This window comes from Rattus norvegicus, chromosome 1 (assembly GCF_021556685.1).
Source record: "Rattus norvegicus strain SHRSP/BbbUtx chromosome 1, alternate assembly SHRSP_T2T, whole genome shotgun sequence".
NCBI classification, from domain to species: domain Eukaryota; kingdom Metazoa; phylum Chordata; class Mammalia; order Rodentia; family Muridae; genus Rattus; species Rattus norvegicus.
The window spans coordinates 23,516,624-23,542,112 of record NC_141534.1 but is presented as its reverse complement, the minus strand read 5'-3'; the positions used below and the strand labels follow the sequence as shown (position 1 = coordinate 23,542,112).

Sequence of the window (25,489 nt, the reverse complement as noted above, 5' to 3'; positions counted from 1 at the left end):
GAACTATGGGCTTCAGTGACTTCTAAAAGTCACATTTATGACATGATGCTTTGTGATGCTACCTCTTTGACAGCATTCTATTTCCTTTGATAATTATAACACCTAAAGAAAACGAAGTTCTAATATCTGAGAGGATAAATGGGAAAACTTCATAGAACAAGGCGCAGCATCACGACAGTCTTTTCCTCAGACTATCCCTGCTGTGTGATTTGCATCCAGATAGAGACACTGAGGAGGCTAAGAGAACATGGAGATGGACAGGAAATGAACTGAAGGGCAGGCTCCTGGTCCTCCACCTTCTGAATGAGCCAACCCATTCTTAAGTTCTCTGAGAATTTATACTGTGACCCAGAAAACAAAACAAAACACAGAATAAATAAAACTCCAACACCCCTCTTTCTACTTTAGCTGTCTCATATTTGCTGTATTAACCACTGAGTGACAAGAAACTATTCCAATAATATACAAAGTATCTTTATACTTCAGGCTCTGCTGAGCCAAGGCACTGGACCTCTTGAACCTTTCTTAGAACTTCAATTAGAGAATACAGGAGAAGATCCACAATGAAAGGACAACCAAAATCTAAGCATAAATCTGGGTGACTGAGATCTATGAAGCAATGATGTGTATGTGAGTTGAGACACTGACAGTAAGGTTTGAATTTTAGACCATCTCTCCCCTTCCATGGATTTACAGATCAGTCTTATTGTGAACAAATGAAAAGTCCAAGACTTCCCCAGTAATGGGTGTGAGTTCAGTACTCATCTACTCATTTAATTTTGGAAGACCCTCTCCAGGAAGTTCAATTCAATGGTTTTCAACCCTCCAAATGCTAAGCCTCTTTTATACAGTTCCTCATGTTTTTAGTAACCTTCAACCATAAAATTATTTTTGATGCTACTTCATAACTATAATTTTGCTACTGTTATGAATCACAATGTAAATGTTTTCCCATGGTCTTAGAGGACTGCTCTGAAAGAGTCCTTTGACTCCCTAAGGGGTTGAGAACTTCTGGTTCATCTTAAAAAGCAAGCAAGAAGTTAGCTCTACACTCTGCTGACCAGTGACGGAAACTTGCCAGACACTGAAAAGAAATTTAAGAAATGACTGGCGAGGATATACTTGATTAAACACACAAAAACTAGAGTTTTGAAGCTTATTTAAGTCTTCAATTACAATCGATGCCAGCGATTTTGTAGACACTTTTCTAAGAAATCTGCTCAGTTTGCTCTCATGACCAAAGGGTCAAGAAATGCTAACTCTTGTGGCTACAATGATCCACAAGGCAGGACGCATCATTTGTCTTCGTCTGGCTCCAGCTGCATCCACACCTGTAGGAATCTGTCAACACAGCCCAGAAAAGGCAAAATGAATTAGAAACCCTCCAGTGAATGCCAGCCAAAATAATGAAGAGAATGGAGAGGAATCCACATGAGGTCAGACTTTGAAATGAGACAAAACATTCCCCAGATAGAGAGAGAGGGATTAAGTTGTATTATGACTTGAGTTAACTAAACCACAAGAGAATTAAACCTCAGTCTTAGGATCTCTATCCGTCCAGCGGTCATTTATCACTTCCAGAGGAAGTTTGCCTTACAATGGGAAAGAAGTGGCTTAAATATGTAGGAGAAGTGTAAATATGTAGGTTTGTGTTCTGATTAGTGATTTTTTCTGAATTCTGAAAAAACAGCACATTCTAACAATGTAACGCTATACTGGAAACGCTTTCACAGTTGCATGGTCCCTAAAGCTACATTTTGTGACTGGCAAGAGACATAGGTTACTGCAAGGATAGTCTGAAGTTTTCAAGATATGAGAAGATGCAACCTATTAATAATGGATTTAGATACATATTAGAAACAGAATAGCTACATGTTCTGCTGATTTAAAGTCCTGAGCAAGATTTCCCAAAAGCCCCTCAGATTTTCCTGCTGAGAAAACAATTCAATTTTTAGAGAGGCAATTATTGTATACAGAAAAACAAAACAAGTAGACCTAGAATGCAATGCCTTAACTATTGCATAGGAGGGCTTTCTCCTCCTCTTATTGTATCTTGGTTTGTCCTGTCTGACTGTTGTTTCTTGAAGACCTGCTCTTTTATGAAGAGGAAATGAAGGAGTAAATATGAGGGGAAGGGGAGCTGAAAGAGAGATAGGAAGAGTGGAGGGACAGGAAGTGTGGTTGGGATGTTAACAAACAAACAAACAAACAAACAAACAAATAAATGGTTATGTGTGTCTTCATTATAACTTTTTTTGTTAACCAATTAGTTTTTGTTTTAAGTGATTTTAAGAATGGAGCTGTTGTATTAAAATTTAAAAACTGCAGGCAGAATAAGTTTTGGGGTAGAGGATGTTTATTATTTTGAGATATCTATTGGGCTTGTACATAAAATATGTGAGGTGCTTAATAAACATGTATTTTTTTTAAAAAAAGATGAACTTAGTACTTTTAAAAGTGTATGGTCCTTGAATAAGTAAACTCACTGGGGCTTCTTAAACATTAGTAACTAAACCGAAATGAATTTCAACACATCTTTAAAGTTGTCTGTTCATTTTTCATTTCTCCTGATAACCACAACATTACCAAAGCTAGGTCAAGAAGACAGAGACCAAAGCACTTGTTAAGTTCAGGCAATAATTAAGTTCTTAGCAAACTCTGTTTCTTTAACACATGAAATGGAATAGAATCAATTCTCATTATTACCCAAAGGACTCCTCTGCTTCTTTTACTCACTACAAATACTAATATTCTCTCACTTTACCTCCTCTATAACAAAATATTAACAATACCCTTTGAGCCTCTTTAGTGGATTTTTGAGATGGTAATGTGGTCTGGGTGACACCAAGCCGCCATGGGCAGGCAGCTGGCATTCTTCCTGGACTTCATCTGTCAGCCCAATTTCACCAAAATTTAGATTTCCAACATGCCTTAAGTAACAGAAAAATCTTTACACAAAACTGCCTCGATGTAATGTACTTCCTCCTATGCTTCTGACTTCTGCTTGGCAAAAACCTTTTGCCAGTCAGAGTCTCAAAATAGAAAGGTGAAGGAGGGCTGGAACAGTTGATCAAAAGGAATGTACCGCACACGACAGGGGCTGCTTTAACATGGTGGCCCTCTCAGACATTTGTAGCAAATGCAATTAAATAATGAGATAAATTATTTACTTCCTCCACCAGGAATAAAGGGGAAAGGAGGTAGATTTTGGTTTCTTGTTATTATTGTTTGGGGTTTTTTTGTTGTTGTTTGTGCTTTCTTTACAAACAGATTTATTGAAACGTGGTAAAAAATGAAAACAAAACAAACCAACAATCATTTGACCAGCAGCTATCTAGTATATTCAACAAGAACAACAACAGTTTCTAGGAGACTGGACTGAGACACAAGTTTACACAACTGAATTCACAGTGGCTGTAGGAGGAAACCAGCTTTAAAATAATGTTTCAGTTTCTTTCAAGAGTCTGTCCAGTAGCATAGAGTAAGGTGAGATATGAGGAAAAATTAGATTCTTTATTCCATGATCCTATTTTATGGTTAACATAAGAGCAGTGTACTCTGGACATGGTGACCAACAGAGACAGAAGCAAGGCACAGGCAGATATTCAAGAAATGTACATTTTTCTGAGAAGCACATTCTATACTTTTCCTTATGACATGGTTTTAGGCGTCAGCAAGTTCAGCCCCTGATGTCTGGCTCTTAGTATACACATGGAACATTGCTTCCAAGTTTGCTTCACTTTGCACCGCATGCATTTATAAATTCTCCTTTTCCCAATCTCCCACTTACATCTGCAGCCAAAGCATTTCTTTCCAAAAGAGAAATTAAGGCCAAGCAAGACAAAGAATTTGCTGATACATATATATCACTCCAAGAATACTCCTTAGTCTCCACATGCAATTTAATTACTTCCCCACTGTAAAAACATTTCCCATCTGCATCTATTTTGATCATTCCAAACCCAAGATAAACACTCTATAAAGCTAGCTAAATACACGAGTGACATTTGCTTTAGGCTCTAAGCAGGGCAACATTTTGTCAGGCAGTGTTTTCCCTAGTGTACACTTTATACTGATACATCGTTCCATATGGAGTTCAATTCTCTTAGATTTCTTAGAATACTATTACCAAATACTGTGCTTTAAAATTTAAGCTGCAGATAGCATGCTTTGAAAATAGCGCTCTCTGTGTCTGTCTCTGTCTCTCTGTGTCTCTTCTTCCTTTCTCTGTGTGTATGCATGTGTGTGTGAGTGTGCATGCATGTGTGTGTGTGTGTGTGTTATTACTTTATTAACTAAGTATTGTTTTGGGTATCCCCTAGACTAAGACTTCCAGAAAAGCTGATGACCACTGGTTATCATCAGAATAGAGCTCAGGCAGGAGAAATATCAGCCATGAATAAATGTCTAGCACCATGCACTGGAAATGTTTCTAGGTCATCCAGAACATCATGGACATCACTAAAATTTCTTTTATTTGTTTTTAGTTGCTTAATGTCCAATACAGAGGTCAATGCTAGCAGCAAACCACCGAACTGAGAACAGGACCCCCTTGGAGGGAATTAGAGGAAGTATTGAAAGAGTTGAAGGAGCTTGCAACCCCATAAAAGCAACAAGGCCAACCAATAAGAGCTTTCCATGGACTGACCCAGGGCTCCAACTGCATATGTAGCAGAGAATAGCCTTGTTGGGGCACCAGGGGAAGGGGAAACCCTTGGTCCTGCCAAGGTTGGACGCCAGTGCAGGGGAATATGGGGAAGGGCAATAAGGGAGATGTATAGGGGGAATACCCGTATGGGGGAGGGGGAGGGGAGGGAATGGGAGCTTATGGAAAGGAAACCAGGAAGGGGAACAACGTTTGAAATGTAAGTAAAGAAATATATCTAATTTAAAATGTAAAAAAAAAAAAAGCACGCACAAAAAAAAAGCTTTAGCGTTCTTAGAAAACAGAGTTCCCAAGTTACCCATTTTATAAGTAATTTTAAGAAATTGCTAACTCATGGCAAACAATTGTGAATTCTAAAGAACCCAAATAGTTTTTAATTTGCAGAGATATATAATATTAAATAATAGGAGATATTTTAAATCATTTTTAAAATTAGCTATTATTCATGTTAAAAGCAAATTCCTTTTGTGCTTTCTTTGTTTGCTTTCTTTCTTTCTTTTTTCTTTCTTTCTCTCTTTCTTCCTTTCTTCTTTCTTTCTTTCTTTCTTTCTTCCTTTAATTTTTGCAATGTTGGGTTCAAGTCCAGACCCCTTAAGCCTGTTATATGTTTCCTATCATTGAGCTACACGCCGACCTTAAAGTCATATTTTTTATGAGTACACAGACAGAGATTTTCCACATAGAAAAGAATGATCCAGTTCTAGGACTAAGGTCATTATGCTTTGTCTATTTCTATTTCTTTTCTAAGTCAGTGATACCATGTGTAACCAAGAATAGAGTGTTGCCTTAGCTTTCTGCTCACTTAAAATGTACTTGATGATAGTATGTCAAAAGATTCTGAATAGAACTGAGTATAAAATATTTGACATGAACTGTTTATAATAAAGTTTATTATCTTGCTATTTTCCAGCTTGCTACCTCCCATATGTTGCTAAAATTATCTAATTACTTACATAAATCTTACTAAATAAATCATATGTCTGTTAGTCAGAAATGCAATGAAATTATTAAGAAGTGTCCCAGGAATAGGCGCTAGAGATCTCTCTTTTCCCCATACATTCTAGATTATGTTGCTTTGTTGGCAAAATTTTGATGACTTATCAACCTCATAAGGCCTTAATATAAAAAAATTATTCAACCCCATTTTGACAACTAATTTTAAAGACAAAATGCCAGGTATCAATAATTCTGTATCATTATATTTGCCCTTAAATTGTCTCCAGGAAAAGCGTACATACAGTCATTTAATATGTAGAAGAATCAATTACAGGAATATCCTACCACACAAGAATTAATGGCTGGTAAATAGATGGTCTATGATGTGCATTGACTCTTCAAAGGAAAGTGTGAGAGCCTTAGCTGTTTAATGAGATTGGCATTGTTCTGGTATTCTGAGAAATATCACTACATCCAGACCGTGCAGGAAAAAGACACAGTACACCAGTATGCATGTCATTATAAGCGGTGTCTTAATGACATTGAGCAAGTCATACTATTAGCATGGTAAGGGCGTGTGCTTTTCATTGCCATGGTATTCATGAACACTTTGACTTGTCCATTTAAAACTGAACTCTGGATTTTGAAATGAGAGCGGTGGCAACACGCAGTCTTAGAGCAGATCTGCTGGGCATCTGGCCCAACCACAAACAACTAAATGCTATTAGATTCCTATATGAAGGGCATGGCAATTTTAATTCATCTCTTCTACCCGTTCCCCCAAACAATAACCAGAATGTTAAGTTGACTTTGAGAGTCTTAATTTGTTAGTATGTGCAAAATCCAGTCACATTTCATTAGACAGAAAAATAGGGAGTTTAATAAAAAACAGATTCAATGGCTGTTCAGTACCAAGTACAATTCCAGAAATAAACAGTTTATAAGAAAGTATTAAAATGAATAAAATAAGACTTTTAAAATAATATCCATGGAAAATTTTTGAAGTATTGCTAGACATTCTTATAGGATTCTTTGAAGTTGACTTCAATCTTGCTGTTTTAAAAATAAATTCTGTAATTGATAATGCCCTTGCCAGATATGTATACTTTCTATCTATCTGTCCTCTGTCTTTCTGTCCATCCATCCATCCATCCATCCATCCATCCATCCATCCATCCATCCATTCCTTGAAAACATCAGTGTTTCAATCTCCACCACCATTCCAAAACTGCAATTTTTCTTAATGGAGTATTAATTTTTTTTTACTGTACCTGGAATTCTGAGGTTCTGAAACATCTGATTCTGGGCACGTTTTCTTTACCTGTAGGAAGAAAACACTCGTTATTCTCTTATGAGGATACAACTTCCTCACTCACAGTCACTCTTTAAATACAAATTGGCTCTGGCTTTGTCCACTAACACCTCTACACACCATGCCCATGTTCTTTAGCAAAGGGGCATAGTGCTAGATACCACATGTCACTATTGTTACAGAAACAGCTGCCAAGTGTACTTCTCCAGGCTCCATTACTATGTAAAACGTTTGGTTAAAGCAGCCATGGGCCAGAAGAATGGAGAGCAAAGAAACCAAACAAACAAGTTCCCCAGTCAGAAACTAGGAAGTCTCACTGTACTCAGTCCACTGAGAATATTTTGCCAGCAGAGTGGCTTCTATCTCCTACTAAAGAAAGTAGTAATAGTAGTAGTAGTAGTAGTAGTAGTAGTAGTAGTAGTAGTAGTAACAGTAGTAGTAGTAGTAATAACAGTAGTAGTAGTAACAGTAGTAGTAGTAGTAGTAGTAACAGTAGTAGTAGTAGTAATAGTAGTAGTAGTAGTAGTAGTAACAGTAACAGTAGTAGTAGTAGTAGTAGTAACAGTAACAGTAGTAGTAGTAGTAGTAGTAGTAGTAGTAGTAGTAGTAATAGGAATAAATGGGACTAGTGAAATCATTGCTATGTTAAAGTTCTATCTTCTCAATCCTGACTGAGCATTTAATACATTCTCAGCATGTCAATTAACTTTGAACATTGTGTCCTTTCCACACTGGTTTGCAGTACCATGCACAAACTCCATATTAACTTAGAGGTTTTTTTTTTTTACCACATGATATCGGTGAGGAATGAATAACAATTCCTTCTGGGAGTGGGTACCTATTTCTATGAAGAGGTATACAGGTCACCTTCTACAAGTAAGACAAAACGCAAATCCATTGTCTTTCCCATTTAACCTGAAGAACAAATAACTGTCTGACTTGTATCGGTTTGTGTGGAAATGGTTTCTGAGGCAGGGTGTCATGGAACCCAAAATGGCATGCAGCTTGCCGTACAACTGAAGGTGACCTTGAACTTTTTTATCCCCAGGCTAAATACTGGGATTACAGGCATGTGCTACCTTACCCAGTTCATTACTGTGGTCTTAGATGAGTATTGTATTGCAACAGAATCTTCAGAAACTCTTCAGTTCATATGAGGAACATACAACATACATTCCCATGTCACATATTAGAGATAGGTGCATTAAAGAAACATTTCTGTGCAACTTAAACCATCATGGGTTTTAAAGCCAAGTATGTAGCCTGAAGTGGGAAAGAGCATGTCTGTTCAGACAACATAAAGCATACTTACATTTGACTCATGTCCATTTCAAAAGAAGTAACTCTCCTTGAAAAAGACATTTTGAATTTTAAAGGCACACTACTGATTTCCAGCTCACAATGTAACTCATTCCTCTTCTGCTGACTCAGAAGAACGGTCACAAATCAAACACTCCAATCACTACGCTTTCAAACACCAGAGGCTTTGGCTTCAGTTCTTAGCCTTGTTCACTGTCGGGGAAACTTTTTTTTTTTTCTGTTCGTGAAAATAATCCCAACTAGCAGCAGAGAGGGCAACTTTGGGGTTGCATGAAGAAGCATAGGGACCCATCAGTAAAGATTCACACTCTCGCAACCAGTGCACAGGCTCCTTTAGACTTTTAACTTATACGAATAAGAAGGAATCTGTTATACTTTAGCCATTATTAGAATTCTTTTTCCACACCGATGCTTATTAATATTATATCCAGTCAGCTCATGGTCAGATGAGGAAAAAGTAGACTTTAGGATGGGTGAGAACTGAATAAGAATTGAAGAAGCACATGGTGGGTGTGTGGGGAACAAATAACTCTGCCAGGAAGAAATGAGAAAAGAAGAAAATGAACTAGCCTCTGAACTGACCATTTGACGCTGTAAACAAAACAACTCCATGTACCCCACAGAAGGTATTCTACTAACAAGGAGTTGGTCAGACAAATCACGTGATGGTGCCCCTCGACCAGGTAAAGAACTTAGAAATTTACCTTCAGGCAGTCCAGACTGTTGAAAAGCTCTAAGATATATTTGGAATGGGTACAGCCTAGAAGGTAGATGACAGGGGGACACAGTAGATGCAGAAGGACAGATAGGAGTCATCCACAATAGCCGAGGGGAGGATGCCTGCTCATTAAGTGGGTCAGCAGCTTAGCAGTGAGCATAGCTAAGATCCAAGTTGAAGTAGGAGCCAAGTGGGGAAATGAAAGGTGTTTTGTACAGATATCTCTGGGCAAAACTGACTGAATTTTGCCGTTGACAGAGTATTAATGTGATCTGACAATTGTGCCCGTCCTTGAAAATCTGCAGCTGTACCAAAGTCCAGACCCTTTCTGCTTCATGGTCACGTCTAATTTCTACTTGCCTCCTTATTCATTTATTCTCAGCTGCAAGGTCAGAACCTGTGACTGGGGGTGATCCAGGCAACTGTTCTACCACTCACTAAGCTGTGTCCAGTCTCTAGCTTATTTCTTAATCAATAGTGAAAAGTTTAAACACAACTTCAGAAAACTAATTTACTAAGTTTACTAAGTTCCTCGATGGCGGAATTCGCCAGCCTTGGACTAACTCTTCTATTTAAGCAGCATCTTCTCACTCATGTGTGCTCTGGAAGACAGCATGTTCTCACAGAATGCACCTCCCTGTCCCCAGTAAAATTCCAGCTGACTTGGGACAAGCAGGGCTGAAAATAGGGTTGGAACTCATGGTCATAATTTAGGTGCAAGCCTGGTTTTCATAGAATATTCAAGAGTTCAAAGGCAACACGGACTACATATGTAATAAGAGTCTTGCCCAAACCTAAACTAACTAGGTAACCAATGAAAGAAAAAGAGAGATAGGTAAATTAATAGATCAATAAATAGGTAGCTAGGTATGCAGATTTTTAAAAATCATAGGTAGGTAAAAGATTTTATATATATATATATACATATATAATTATTATGTATGTATGTTTGTGTTACCTGTTATAGATAACAGAAACATACATACATAATACATAATACATACATAAAAAAGGAAGGAGAAAAAAAAGAAAATAAAAGAGCCAAGTTGTACATTGGTTAGACAACTTGCCCGAATCCCAGAGCTAACATTAACTTGCCAGGAAACAAAAATAAGGGTATACACCAAGTCTTTCCTCTGCTATGCCATCTTTGCAACTTGTTTTTATTTCTAAAATTATCCTTCCTTCTTTCCTTACTTCCTTCTTTTCTTCCTCCCTCCCTCCTCCCTTCTCCATTCTTTTTCCTTTCTTTCCAAGGTATGGTTGAAATACATAGAGGTATACATATTATATTATATGAGTCTGTGATAAGAATATAACTGTGACATCAGTGCTATGAAGATATGAATCACTTCTAAAATTCTCTTCTCATCCTACTTGTGTACTTAGGCTAAGAACACAACGTATGACCTACTTTCTTTAGAAGTGTTTAAATGTGTAGCAGATTGCTCTTAGCTGTGGGCACTATGTCGGGCAGCACGTATGAGGACGTATCCATCTTATCCAACTACAACTTTGCTCCTTTGACTCACAAACTCCGTGCATTAAAATTAAAGCTCCATGGAGCACTTTGTAAAGAAGAGCACATTCGTTACTACTTACCGTGCATCGATCTCTTAAGTACATCTTCTAAACTAGGGCACGGCAATACCTGCTTTCTTAAAAATCAAAGGCAGGTAACCTTTAAATTCAAGGAGAAAGAAAGGAGTCTCGGAAGGTCATCTCATATCGCTAGCATCTACTGAATCAGCACCACTATCCGATGGTCACAGTCAAGGTCTGCTATGGAAACCAACGTCCTCTATCAGTATGTTCTCATAGGAAGATATTAGTGAAGGCCAGAGAAACACCAGCTACTGTCCATGCACAGAGATGAATACGATTCCAGGAGCTTAGCAGAGCGGCCAACAAAGATACACAGCCATGGTTGCAGGCCACTTAGAACTCACACCATGGCCGGAGTGAATTAATCCACTCTGCATCAATACACGACTGAACTTCAAATATCTAAGTCTTGACAGAAGGTAGTAAAATGTCACTATATCGTTTATGTCGGAACATGAGATGAGATTTTGAATATATTAGATATGATAAAACATTTCCCCTCATCTCTCCTTTTATCACATAGTCACTAGGAAATTTAAAATATGGTTGCATAAGTTTTCAGCAAACTTGACCTAGACCAGCAAGGGCCTGCCTTTGTGACTCATCCACAAGAAGTGATGGATGAGGAACATGTCAGTGATAAACAAGGCAAACGATGCCAGCAGAGACAAGGGCACAGGAGAAAACAACAAAAAACAACTGGGCAGAGGAACAGGCCAGTATTATTTTTGTCAGACAGTCACCATTTATAAACCCATTTCCCTACTTCAAATACAATTTATTGTTCAAAACTGTTAGGCTGTGTTTGCACGAGAAACATAGGAGTAGTATAAAATAAATTGCAGAGAATGTGAGATTCGGTAACACAAGTATTGAGTATTCTTAAAAGCTAGAAAATATAATTTCTAAAATGCTTTCTATTAGGACAAGCATTTTAAGGTCTAAATATCAAACAACATATTTTCCTCATGTTTTGTAACTACTAGGTGCTTTGAGAAGCTTGCAGTCTCTTGAGAACAAGCAGAGGGAACTCCTAAGAAAGTACATAAGTGAGAATGACCTTTCGATATTACTAATCATCTCTTCAAAGAGCTGTAATCAATTACCACAGGTATTTCCAATTTCATCTTGCTGTTTCAGGTTTCTGAAGCATTAACAATAACTGGCAAAAAACGATATTTTAGAAAGACCATTTTTCAAATTTTAATGTTTCCAAGTCAACCTTACATCTCATGACCTCCTCTACAGAGAAAGTAAAGATCAATTCTGAAACTGTAAATCTCAGACCAAAACATCAGAACTGAAAGTTTCTCAATAGCATAGACAAATTACTATTTGTATCCTTATGGGTGGTAGTGGAAGAAAATTTTTTCCAAATCTGTGAAAATGTAAACTTTTCTATTCAAAATTCTTTGTAAATCAAAAGAATAAAGTAGAAATTACTGTCAACAGCACTTTAAACTTGTTAGCTTTACTTCGATTTCAAATATGACTCTTCTAAGTGTGCATCTGACTAAACAGATGATACTTAACGAACATTGTACATTGATGTCATGTATATGTGAATACATTGTAAAGTATGTTTTATGACCAGGGTGAATAAAATTGAATAGCCTAATATGGCAGAACAGAAATGACCCTATTTTTTTATGTTCTGAAATAGTGAAAATTGAACTTCTTGAAATAGCAACGATTGTGGGACTTTTACTTAATTCATAATAGAGTTGCGTCTGCTTCAGTCAAAGAAAAACTGATGTAATCTCCTATAAGTGCTATATCAGAATGAATATTCCAAAGGCAACATCAAACAAGATAAGCAAAATAAGCATAAAGATTAAAAACAGTAGTGTTACATGTCCATTGTGTGCATACTGTGAACACTGTATACTGCACATGATGAACACATGCATGCATCATGAACACAGATGCATGAACGTACAACACACACACACACAACACACACAAAGAAGATAACACAAATAATAATGTGTACGTTTTTACTCCCCCACAGGATTTGCTTCTGGTGCTCAGTGTAGAGGCCTTGGCTTGGGGAGGGAGGTTAAACAAAATCACACACTGGGGAGAAATTATGTTTAAGTGGGAAAAAAACCTAGGTCTATAACTCTCGAGCAACTACCACCATCACAATAGCATTCCGACTGCTTGATAGCTTGTCGCAAGGCTGTGTGTTTGAAAAATAACTTATTACAATAGCACAGGAAAATAAAGCACGATTATTTATGCACTGTTCATAAGCACGGAGCCAGATGTCAAGCCAAATCAACCCTTAAAATTCTACTACATCTATTTTCTCCTTGGCTATGCCATAGTCCTTTGTCATCTGCCAGAAATGCCACATGCCCTGTGAATTATTTAGAAACAGTTCACCTCCTCCCAATGGTACGTTGTTTCATTATCACCCAACAGGGCAAAGGTAAGCTCAGAACTTAAAATGCTGCCAGAGGAATTGAGAGATGCCCTAAGGTATTGTGTTACAGCTCAGGGTGAAGTCCCGTCCTGCACCCCCCTCCCCCAGTGTGGAAGCAAGATTAGGTCCTCCGGTTTTAATGGTTTACATAAAATACTGCAATAAGTGTTTTTAGAAATCTTCTTATAAAATCCAAACCTAATATTCTGTGCACCCAGCCCTTCTTCCTAATGCTATAAAAGGCAGACAGTGTTGTTTTAATACAGGGCAACAGTAGTTTAAAAAAATTTTTTCTGTGCAGTTGAGATGGTTAACAAAGCACTCTTACTCATATTGGCACATGCAATACCCAGTGGCCCATAAATACTGAATAAATGATATTAAAAAAACAAACAACAACAACCAAACCTCTGCTGTGGACATAACCACTTCATATGCTGAAGAAGTTGTGGGGTGAATGTCAATGTGAACGTATTCTTGTGTTTGGGAAAGATTTAGACAGACTTGCCCTCTCCTTACAAATAAGCACAACAAATATCAAAGCCATGTCGCTTCCTGTTTCCTGTCGGTTTTTTCTTTTTTGTCTTTTATTAACATTTTCTCGCTATTTTTTAAAGTCCCGAGTATCACGAGAAAGGCACAATTTGTCATAACAAGAAAATCAGAGTGGGATATTCTGCCAGAATTGTGAAATGCTGTGCAATGAACACAATACGAATCTGCCTGGATCTGTTGCAAACGGAGTAATACAGTCATATTGCTCAGTGTACTGAGGGGAAGGACACGTTTGCTTATCAGTGTCTTTACTGGTAGGCTTCCTTCTGTGGAAGAGAAAATATCTCTTTTAAATAATCTCAATAATTTATCCTCAACCCCTAAGCAGAGAAAACTCAGTAATGTTTTGACAACGACTTCTACCCCACGACATCCTTTTCAAGTTATTGGAATGTTATGGCCACAAAGTTAAGAAAAGCTCCCATATATCATGACCTGCCAAGAAACACAGGACCCAAGCAACCCAGCCCTTTACAAAGTCAGCCCATCTTGCCATGAAGCCTCAGAAGAGTTTGGCCACAGGCACAGATTAGACGTCACGCTTTAAGGTGCAAATATCAGTTACTGTGTACAACATTCTAGTTCAACTAACATCACTTGCTTATTATGTGTAACTGATAAATGGCCCTCCCAAAATGAGCAGCTCACTGGAGAGCTAGTTCCTTTGGAGGAATAATAATAGCACCATTGAACATGTATATAAATGTTTCTCTCTCCCCCTCTCTCCCTCTTTTTCCTCCTCCCCCTCCACCTCCCCTTTTGTGAATGTTGAAAAGCCATATTTTTAAATCATATATTTTAAAGCCCTCTTTATTTTATGCAGCAAATATGAACATTATTACCCTGAAAGCAACTAAGAAATCCTTTAACATTTAAAACAAGTTTGTATAATGCAAACAAAAGTGAATACAATATTAAATTGTATATTTATAAATTTATTTATATCCATGCAAGTATTACTGTACAACACATTGAGTCATAAATACATAATGACTTGTATTTTCAAATTCTGTGTTCTTGATCTATTAAAATGGCTATTTAAAAAATTCTAACAATGTAGAATGATTCCTTAGATTTAAATTTATATCACACACAAAAAGCATGTACTTACAGTATGGTACATTTTAATCCCTTTTCTGCAATATTACACAATGTTCTAAATTTTTTGGAATCCATTCTAGGCTAATTTTTCATTAAATGTTTTTTGCATGTCAATTGTTATTTTAAAATAAACCCTCTTCTCCCTAAGTCCTAATCTAAAAATGAAATTCTTCATTGATGGAACTAATAAAGTACAGATGAGAGTATAATACACACTCTAAAAACCACAGGTAATGTTTTCTGTTTGAATTGTCTTTCCATCAAACTGAAGGAACAATTTTAATTACCTGCCAGGAAAGAGCATAAAAGGAAGCAGCTCCGTGAGGCACAGATATCACGTATGCAGCCAGGGCACCAGAAGGGAGACCGTCATTAACCATGTGACTCTAAGCGATATTTAATTAGCTTACTTACAAAAACCTTTACAAGGGGAAACCACTTTTATTAATAGAGTGATATTCAGTTACTGTCACAACTTTTCTCACTCTAAATATCTGTCGATTCTAAATACTTGGGTATAGGCTCCCTTCTGACTGGTCAACACATGCACACAGCAGAATGATTGATGGGGTCTAAGTGTTGTGAAGGTCTCATTCTAACTAAACCTAGTAAATAATTGAGATACACTTAGAATTGTCTCTGTTTTGACCTCAGCTTCCTGAGATCGGGTTCAAAGCACGATTTATCTGCTTCTCTCAGTGCACACTCCTGAAGTCATCTGGCTTTTGTATTTCTCCCACAGCTAGATTCCCTTTAAAATTGCCTTGCACCATTTCCCTAAAGTAAATGGTGTGGCTGCCCCTGGACTCACACAGAGGACGCTTTCCTTTCTGTGTGGTGGTGTTTTGCTCCACAGTTAGGCTGCTCAGGTTTTAAAGATTCCAAGAACATTTATAAAGAATGTGGAGGAAGGGAGAGAAAAATCAAGATAGAGACAAAAAGAGTCGCTAGTCTCATTCTCTCTTATCCTATAAGAACTTATAACCAAAGAAGTCACAACACAAAGTTCTCTGTACACCTAATGGTATTTGCTTTTTGAAGTCATTTTGATAAGCATATTTCAATAGTTTAGTAAATGTTGATTACACAATGAAAATCAAAATAATGGCAGAGTCTTTTGGAAAATCGTAACTTCAGTTCAGAGAGAAGCAGGAGACAGCAGGAGTCAGTGTGAACAGCTCAGTGGATCCCGCTGCAGACCACGTGGGAAAACTCAATAGTTGTACTAATTTATTCTCCCTTTTGCCTTGAAAGTCCCTAAACACTCTAACTTTGGCAGTAAATCAGTTTTCACAGATACTTAGAACTAGGCGACATTTTCTCCTCTTGAACTATGTTTTATAGTGCTTGTGTGTGTGTGCGTGTGTGTGTGTGTGTGTGTTTCTGTGTGTGAGTGTTTCTGTGTGTGTGTGTTTCTGTGTGTGTGTGTGTTTCTGTGTGTGAGTGTGTGTGTGTTTCTCTGTGTGTGTGTATTTCTGTGTGTGAGTATGTGTGAGTGTGGTGTGTATGTGTGTGTGTATGTGTATGTTTCTATGTGTGAGTATGTGTGAGTGTGGTGTGTGTGTGTATGTTTCTGTGTGTGTGTGTTTCTGTGTTCTGTGTGTGTGTGTATGTTTCTGTGTGTGAGTATGTGTGAGTATGGTGTGTGTGTATATGTTTCTGTGTGTGAGTATGTGTGTGTGTGTGTTTCTGTGTTCTGTGTGTGTGTATGTTTCTGTGTGTGAGTTATATGTGAGTGTGGTGTGTGTGTATGTTTCTGTGTGTGAGTATGTGTGTGTGTTTCTCTGTGTGTGTGTGTTTCTCTGTGTGAGTGTGTGTGTGTTTGTATGTGTGTGTGTTTCTCTGTGTGAGTGTGTTTCTGTGTGTGTGTGTGTGTGTGTGTGTGTGTACAGAAGGATTAAACAAGTACACCAACAGCCCACCTTCCTTACTCATCATCAAACAATTCTTTGCTACTCTCACTGTGCTAATTCACCAGTTCTCAGACCTTTAATATAGAAAACAGCAGTTTATTTCTGTTCATTTTGTGGCATACAAACCTAAGATTGTGTTTAAGTGGCTTAAGACGAAGCATTTCAAAAGTTTCTACGTCGAGGTTTTAAATCAAAGTGCACACTGTCTGAAGTTTATTTCCAAATGTGGGGAAAAAAACAATAAAAGTCTTTTAAGACCTTAGAAGTTAAACTTGTTCTTACAATGTTCTTAAAATATCATAAATGGAAGAAATGATCCATTCTCCTAAGCCTTATTCAGTGGTAATTATTAAGACAAACAAACAGGCCTCAGATCTCATGAAAGGTAAAACTCCCCTCAAGATTCCAAAACAAGTTACCTAGAAAATAAAGTCTTCAAGTTAAGTGATAGGGGATAGATTTTAAAATTTCGTAACCTGCAACCATTAAGGGAAGTCTTAAGTTGTCTGTTACAGTTTCACAGTGATGGAATAACCTCTTATAAATTATCCCCTTACCTGCTTTCTTCCATAATTAATGTAATTAGAGTTTTTAGAGTAAACAAAGACAATTTCTGTTTTCTACTTTAAGTATGGACAGATTAAGAACTTTATCAAATAGACTTCCTTGCCCAATTTCTAGACATATTTATTCTATCGTGTTTAAACATACTCATCTTAATTAGGAAAAAAAATCTGCTCTGGAACAGAAGAGCCATAAGTTAAATACAGGTCTAGCTGTGTACCATGTAATTGTTATGTGGAGAAGGCTTCTGTCAAAAGCGAACTATAACTTACCTCAAGTTCCAAACACCTGAAACAGATTCCAGTTGTATTTGGAAGTGAGTTTTGTGCATGTGTGTGTGTGAAGTTCAACAGCCAATAAATTCCATTCTGCAGTGTCAGGAAAATGAAGCCCAGTCCCAGAGTTACAGAACACTGAGAAGTTTATGGTCCCTAGTCAACATTCAGGTAGCCTTAAAAATACTTTCCTCAGGCGCAAACCCTCTGGCTCCCTGAACAGTGCCTCCATGTAGGTTAACTAGACAGAGGCCTGGGGACACACACTTGGCTCAGGATGCTGGCTTTCCACACCCTTCTGTGTTATAGGAAGGCGACTTGCTGGCTGAGGCCAACGCCATCACAGCTCCCAGAGCCCTATAAGATCTGATGTGCAACATTTACTTGGAGGTGCTTTGACAAAGTCACACAGCTTGGTGGCGCTCCGCGGGTTGTCTACCTGCTGTCAAAGGGCAAATTCACAGCCCATTGCTGCTGTGTCTTACAGCATTGAAACCCTATATTAGGTTTTAAAAGCAGCAGATTTCACATGCAATTTCTCTTAGTCTGTGGCAATATAACCTCAGTTAGGTTGACACTCATTATCATTTCCAACCTATATTTGCGTTTGTGTTTGTTTTCTAAAGGAGGACAGATCTTGTGAGATTTCAGTTTCCTTCTCTCCAGTTCTCACATGCAAAATAGTTCTTTCCCCTTCCGTACGCAAGGCACAAAACGTGAAAATAGTTACACTCTTATTTATCTCACTTTCGTTGCATGTTCCTTAGAGGTGGAAGAAGCTTGTGCACTTAAGATTATGTGCAATGAGTCATCCTTCTGTGTAAGATTTTTCTGAGATAAACCTGCTTAAATTTACAGAAGAGAAGCCATGCATTACGTTTAAGTGGAACAAAAACAGATCAGGAACAGCTGGATTCTAGACAAGTTTATTACTGAGCATTGGGCTTCACTGTTTCTTAAGAGCTTGCTAGAGCATTATTTCCTTTGCAGAAAGTAACATGTCTTTAAAAATGTATCTCCCGTCTTTAAAAGTATATCTCACCCCTTTAAAATTACAACTTGTCCATTTAAAAATGTAACTAAAAATAAAGATAGTCACCTCCTAAGTTCTTCATAAAGGCCAGCATTTATAGGCATTGAGGGAATCATTGCCTCCGATTTGTTTATATGATTCTCAGAATTCTCAGATCATTGATATTCTCTCTCTCTCTCTCTCTCTCTCTCTCTCTCTCTCTCTCTCTCTCTCCATCTAGCTGCTAAATGATTCCATGGCCTGCAGGAGGGATGGCTCATCTCATAAACTGGAGCCTGGCGTCACTTTTAGAGGGGAGGAGCTGACAAAAGGTGTTTCTGGGCCTTGGTGACAGCAACTGAAGTAGGTGCTGTTTACCAACTAATGCTGCTGCTTCTGTTTCTGCTGCTGCTGCTGCTGCTGCTGCTACTGCTGCTGCTGCTGGAGCTGCAGAGATGGACAAGCTAAGGGAACACCTTACACCTGCACTAGCCTCCAGACTTGTGTCCTGGTAATGCTTAAATGATGGAGAACCGTCCAACTGTATTTGAGTTCGGCGGGCGTGCCAGAGAGCCTACAGAGACAAGGATAGGCCTTCCGTCCTGCTCTGTTTTAGATCACTAAAAACAGTGTCTGATATCTAAACCTCCTCAAGGAATTATATTCCTAACTACAAGACAATATGCTTTTGAGACGTCTACTTTCTTAAGGGATTACAAGTCATTCAATATTTACTGTATGTTTCTGGCTGCAGCAGCAGTCACGGGAGCAAAATATTTGTCTGTTGCTGGTACAACAGGGATTCACTCAAACACACCTGAAACTCTAAGAAGGATAAAGTCAGCCTTCTATGCATTAAGGAAGGATGGGCGGTTTGTCATTTTTTTTTTCTTATCACATGCAAGTGGACTCAAAGACGCAGTAGCCAGAGCACAGGCAGAAATAAATATATGACATCTTTTCTAAGTGTTAGTTTCCCTCCTACAAAGCGGTGGTTTTCATCAAGACCACTAATGGGAGTCTATTTAGTTTCCCAACATAAACAATAGATTGTTGAAGATTTCATCTCCCAAATGCTTCATTTAGCAATATCTTTTTCATTACCTCATATTTAAAATTACATCTATACCTCAATCAATGTTGGCAATTATAAAGAGATTGTAGGGGACAAGTGAGATACTAAGGTAGCCCCAATTAAAGAAAAAGCAGCGGAGGCTTCTAATTGGTAAAAGAAAAGAAATCTTGTTTTCCCATTACATTTTATAATATGAAACTGTCGTGCTGATCCCCCAAAATGATATTGCCCTTCAGATTCTCCCGTCTGCGAGGGTGAAGGTTTACCCCACATTAGATAAGAGTAAAGCTATTACAAACTGCTGACAGCTGGTACATTACATGGTAGTGACTTGCACGGTATGAGTGCCACCCTGGCGTTTGTCAAATGCGTGACTTTTCTTCAAAGGAATATGCAAAGTAGAATTAAGTCTAATCACGCCCCCTGTTAGGTTTGAGCAGTCTCAAAAACGTGTGCTTTGCACAGACAAACAAACAAGGTCATTAACTGCAGTCCTGGCCTCCTTTAATGTCCCTTTCTCTGCACAGTGTCCATGACATTCAGCAAGCCGTTGACGCTTACACATTTGATACACTTCAAGTCTCCCCCACGTTGCGTCACACCTCCCCCTTTTTTGCATTATCTGATGCCTTTCCACTCTAAAACGATGAAATATCTCCCAGGCCTTTTGTAGCATTTCACAATTAACTGTGAGATACAGTCCTACGTAATTCTAAGAAACGATACTTGAAGCCAAGAGATTAAAGTACAACCACCATGGGAAAACAAAGGGGAAAAGTATAGTCACATAATTTTGACAGCAATTATAAAAAAAAATTGACAGAGAGAAAATGACTGAAACTTGACCCGAGTGCAATATCGTCCCTAATTGCTAACTGTGTAGTTATCATGTACATAAAAACTAAATAGAAATCAAAAGTGGCACCATTTTCCTGAGGCAGGTGCTAATGTGGTGTCTACATGATATAAACTCAAGACATGGGAACCTACTTAAACTTTTAGAGAGTCGTCACTATGCCTCTGTGTTACAAACACCAAATCAATGCGATGGTTATATTTGCTGTTTGCTTAATCTTCTTTGCATTTTAAGACTGATACCTCAACAAATATTAGGAAAACAATTTATAATTTGAAAGAACCAAACAGGTTAGGGCAGGGTAGGATTGTTGGCAACCCCTTAAGGGCTCCAAGTCATTGAAATGTCATACTTCTCTAGATAATTATTATTGTCTTACATATTCAATACTGTGTCTACAAATTGTAGACTCCCTGATTTTTACAACTATGAGAGATCTACCCTCTCACATCCTCCTGTTTAATTTATATCTCTACATCGACATCTCACATGCGTCTCAACTTAAACAGTTGTAGCACCCGGCCTTTGTTGTGTCTCTACCAGACCTAGCTGCACCTACTGGACCTGGTTGACTGCACAATCTTTCCCACACGTACAAAGTCCACGAGCAGAGTTACTGAGTTCTCTCTACAACTCTCCATCTAGTCAGAATTGGTGACTGTGACCTTCAACCTATATCTTAAGTGTGCTCGCCTCTCCATTTTCTCAGTCATGAACTGGTCAAAGCTTTTCTTTGCTTCTATTTGGATTACTGCAGTAAGCACCCAAGTGACCTTGTTTTAATTGTGTTATCATCACTCTTCTCTATTTAGTATCTACTCACCACAAGGCCAACTATATTAACCATATCCTTACTTCCTACATTCTGATGTTCTTGTATTGGTGATCTCCATGACTGGGTAGGGACAACCCTTCCCAAGACTAGTGACTTCCTAGACACAAGACACTACAAGAGAGCCTGCTGTTCATGTAGAAACCAACAAATCACAACAGTAGGGTACTCAGCCACCTCCTTGATTAGTCTCTCAAACAAAGTCCTTTTTATCTGCATTAATTATATTCTCTGCCGCTGTGGCAGAAAGCATCTGACAGAGCAGCTTGAGAGAGGAAGAATTGTTTTGACCTGTGAGTTTTTATGTTTTAGTCAATCAAGAACTGGAGAGGTTGAGTGGCTCACTCAATGGAGCATGGGGCAAGAGTGTTTCTCAGCTTAGCAGACCAGGAAGCACAGCAATCAGGCCAAATCAGGAGCAGGTACAATCTTCAAGGTCTGCCTCTAGTTAGTTACTGCTGCCAGCTTGGGCCACTACCTGCAGATTTCACAACCTTCCAAATAGTGCTACAAGCTGGGGGCTGAGCTTTCAACTATGCAACTGTGGGAGGTGCTTCAGATTTAAACCCAAATACTCCTCCTGCACTAAATTGCCTAGGACCAGCAACAATTTGATTGGATTAAGAAACACCTAGAGCATTAGTAAGGTTCACCCTGATGTGAATTAGTGAGGGTATTTCCATATTGTATGCTGAAGTCCTAAGACAAGGAAAAGAGGGAAACGGGGAAACCCACCCCAATACATCATGCATCTGCCACACCCTCCCTGTCCACTAAAATCTGGGCAAGCAGCCTCATGCTGCTACTGCCAAAGCCTGGAGCTTCTCCTGGCACTATGCATGTCTCTCCACCAGGATGCACAGTGAGTATTGGCTCAAACTGTGAGCCAAAATAAATGTTGCTTCTGTCTAGTGAGCTCCAGTTGTCAAGTTGGCATAGGCTAGAGTCATCTGAGAGGAAAGACCCAGGTGGAATTGCCTAAATAAGGCTAGCCTGTAGACATGACTACTAGAGATTGACGCAGAAGGATCAAGTCCATTGTGGGTGGTCACATCCCTAGGCAGGTAGTCCTGGATCATAAAAGAAATATAGCTTAAGCCTGGGCCAAAGAGGGAGCTACAAAGTAAGCAGTGTTCTGCTATGATTCCTGCCTTCTGGATCCTGGCTTGAGTTCTGCCCTGACTTTCCTTAATGATTGGTTGTAAAATGAAAGTAATGTACCAATACTCCCCAACTTGATTTCTTCTGACTGTTTTACCAAGGCAACATATTGAAACTAGAAAACTTCTGTTTAGTTTCTTCTCGTATTTATTTATGGAAGTGAGAGGTATAACTATAAAACAGACTGTAGAGATACTTGGTGATAACCTTACTCAGCTATATGAGTATTCCTATGGTCTAGGATAATTCAATGTAACAAGAAAATTAAATGGCTAAGCCAGAATAAGTCTGACATTTGCTTTCTCCCACTTCTGCCATCTATAAACCTCAGGCCCTCTCCAACTCACCATTCTCATAACCCAAGAATGGGATGGAAAGGGAAGGAGAGATCTATGGACAAAGACAGATGGATAGATTTTTATTTAGTACACAAGACACATTTACTTTCTGTTTTCAAACCATCACCTATACCATATTTATTTAACATACATTATACTCAATCATTCAAACTATGCTCATTGAATATGCTTTCCCTTTTGATTTGGAAGTAGATTTGGGGATCAATCTAAAGACAAATGTGTTCAAACCATGCTATGTTCCATATTTTATCAGCAAGATCACCATTATCAACATCATCTGGTTCATCTGATAACCTTTTTACTCATGAACCATGTGGTGGCTTGAATATACTTGGCCCAGGGAGAGGTACTATTAGGAGGTGTGGCCTTATTGGAGAAAGTGTGTTACTGTGGAGGGAAGTTTTCTTCTGTGTGCCTTTGGAGTGAGATGTAGAACTCTCAGCTCTCCTAGCACCATGACTTCCTGGATATAGCCATGTTTCCCACCATGATGATAATGGACTGAACCTCAGAGCCAGTAAGTCAGCCCCAATTAAATGTTCTTCTATAAGAGTTGCCTTGGTCATAAAGTCTGTTCACAGCAGTAGAACACTAACCAAGACAAACCATAACCACTTGCTAGTAATACATAAGGTGGTTGTTCTCTTTAGGTGACTAGAGTTTAGATTTCTCAGAAATAGAGTTTTTATAGAACCTGCTCTCCTTGAGAGCTGCTGCTGTTCTGTAGAAATGGCAACATCCTACTTTTTCCTGTTTCGTCAATAGAGTGATGGGAGTTTTGCAAGGCAATAAGATGATGCCAAGAATTTCTATGAATCCATTTATAATTTTCCAATAACTCAGGTTTGGAATGATGATGTACACCTTCTAGGACAGTTAGAGCTCATATATTAGTGACTATTTCACCTATCATTTTCTATGAGACTTTCTTTTTCACAGAAATTCCCCCAGAAAGCTGATGCTCCCTGTAAAAGTCAAGACCAGGGCTGGAGAGATGGCTCAGCCATTAAAGGCTAGGCTCACAACCAAAAAAGTCAAGACCACTCTAAGAAACTCTTTCCTATGGTCTAATGGGTCTGAAGTTGACAACGTAGGTTTAAGGAAGGGCTGAATTCTAAAATGCCCCCAAAATGTAAGAACCTCAAGCCCAAACATTTCCTCAACAAGAATCACTCACTCATTATCTTCATCCTCTGGGCGAACTGGCTAATGTTACACACATCCACAACAGTTGCCAGATCCTCTTTTGTGCTCAAGATATGAGACTTAAATCATAGCTGAAGCAATTAGAAACTTCCTTTGAAGTCAGGTGGCTCTTTCGACCATATTTCCCACAGGTATATATTAAGCTTCCTTGTCCTAGGATAAAGGAGAGCCTCTCACCTGGACTAAAGGTAGCAACAACCAGCACATCTTGATGACAGTTTCCATTATGTCACTTCCAGGTACATGCATGGCATAAGCTCCAACTAGTCCTCATTAATACAGCAAGATGGATAGACACTGTAGTTACCAGTTGATCAAAAATTTTTGTCTACATGTTCACTAATGAAAAGATTTTTCTCAAATCTTGTTATTTGGCCCAAATGGTTATATTTCTTACTTCCAGATAACCTATTAACTTCTTGTCTTTGTCACTGAAACCCCAAGAAGTAAGACAGCTCTGAGGCTGTAACCTGTTCACAAGCTAACAGGCAAGTCAGCCACGATTTCACAGATGTTGGCAAAGAGGTATAAGGCTTCTGGGTCAGAGTCTTTATTACACATGTCAAGAATAGAAATTAGAAGATCAGCATTCTCTGTGAAGTTTCTCAAGTCCACATTCCCAACACTTATTTGGCATATACTGTGTGTGTGTGTGTGTGTGTGTGTGTGTGTGTGTGTGCGGGTATGTGTGTGTGTGTACTGGAAAGAGTGTGTCTGTGTGTCTGTGTGTGTCTGTGTCTATGTGAGTTCATATGCGTGCATACGTATATGTGTGCATGTGTGTTAATGTGTATGTGTGTGCATGTGTATAAGTATATGTATGCATTTGTGTACATGTGCATTTGTGTATGTGTAATTATATGTATGCATGTGTGTACATGTTCGTGTGTGTATTGTGTGCATATGTACACTCATTACATGAATATGTATGCATAAGTGTGCATATATGTGTATGTGCAAACGTGTATGTGTTTGTGTGTGTTGTGTGTATAATATACTTCCGTAAATCAACATTGACTTTAGGAAGTTCAACAAATTTTATAAAAATCAGTTCCTTGCATGCTTTTTCTTCCAGAAGTAAGCCTTATCTTTACAGCACTGGGCAGTACAAAAGCCCTGTGCCCTGTGTAAGGGCACTATCTTCTTACTTTTTTCTATGTCTGCCACTAACATCCTTGAAAAGACAGCCACCACCTGCATCACAAGACATACAGAATTCTAAGTGAAGAAGAGAAAATGTTGTTCCACTGGTACATACGTAATATCTCAGCCAGAATGGTTTGGAGTTCTCCTTGTCCACTTAAGATCACAGCCCTGTCTCAAAGTGCTCAGGAAATGTTATTCTTTCTGTGTCCTTTGAACACCCCAATCTCTTTTTCAGGAACTTTAGATCCATGAGTATATAGACAAAAAAATAAAAGAAGTTTCAGTCCCACTAATTCCTGGCTTAGTTGAGATACAGATGGTCATTAGGGGAGGGCGCTCAGCTTGCTGTAGAGAAATACATCCTCAAACATCTCAGTTTGCAAAGTCAACCACTAGGACTTAGGCAAAAAAAATTTCCATTGTCATCACAGTTATCTGTAGCATCCAGA

General features: G+C 38.5%; 1 protein-coding gene across 9 annotated transcripts in view; it reads right to left on the bottom strand.

Moving 5' to 3' along the window:
- Positions 1-25,489, bottom strand: part of Eya4 (EYA transcriptional coactivator and phosphatase 4) — a 243,642-nt gene that overhangs the window by 113,685 nt on the left and 104,468 nt on the right. For all 9 annotated transcript variants that reach the window (NM_001271317.1, XM_087650613.1, XM_087650625.1 and 6 more), the window contains one exon: positions 6,874-6,923. In NM_001271317.1, the coding sequence (NP_001258246.1) occupies positions 6,874-6,923 (50 nt within the window). The remainder of the gene's footprint in view (positions 1-6,873; positions 6,924-25,489) is intronic.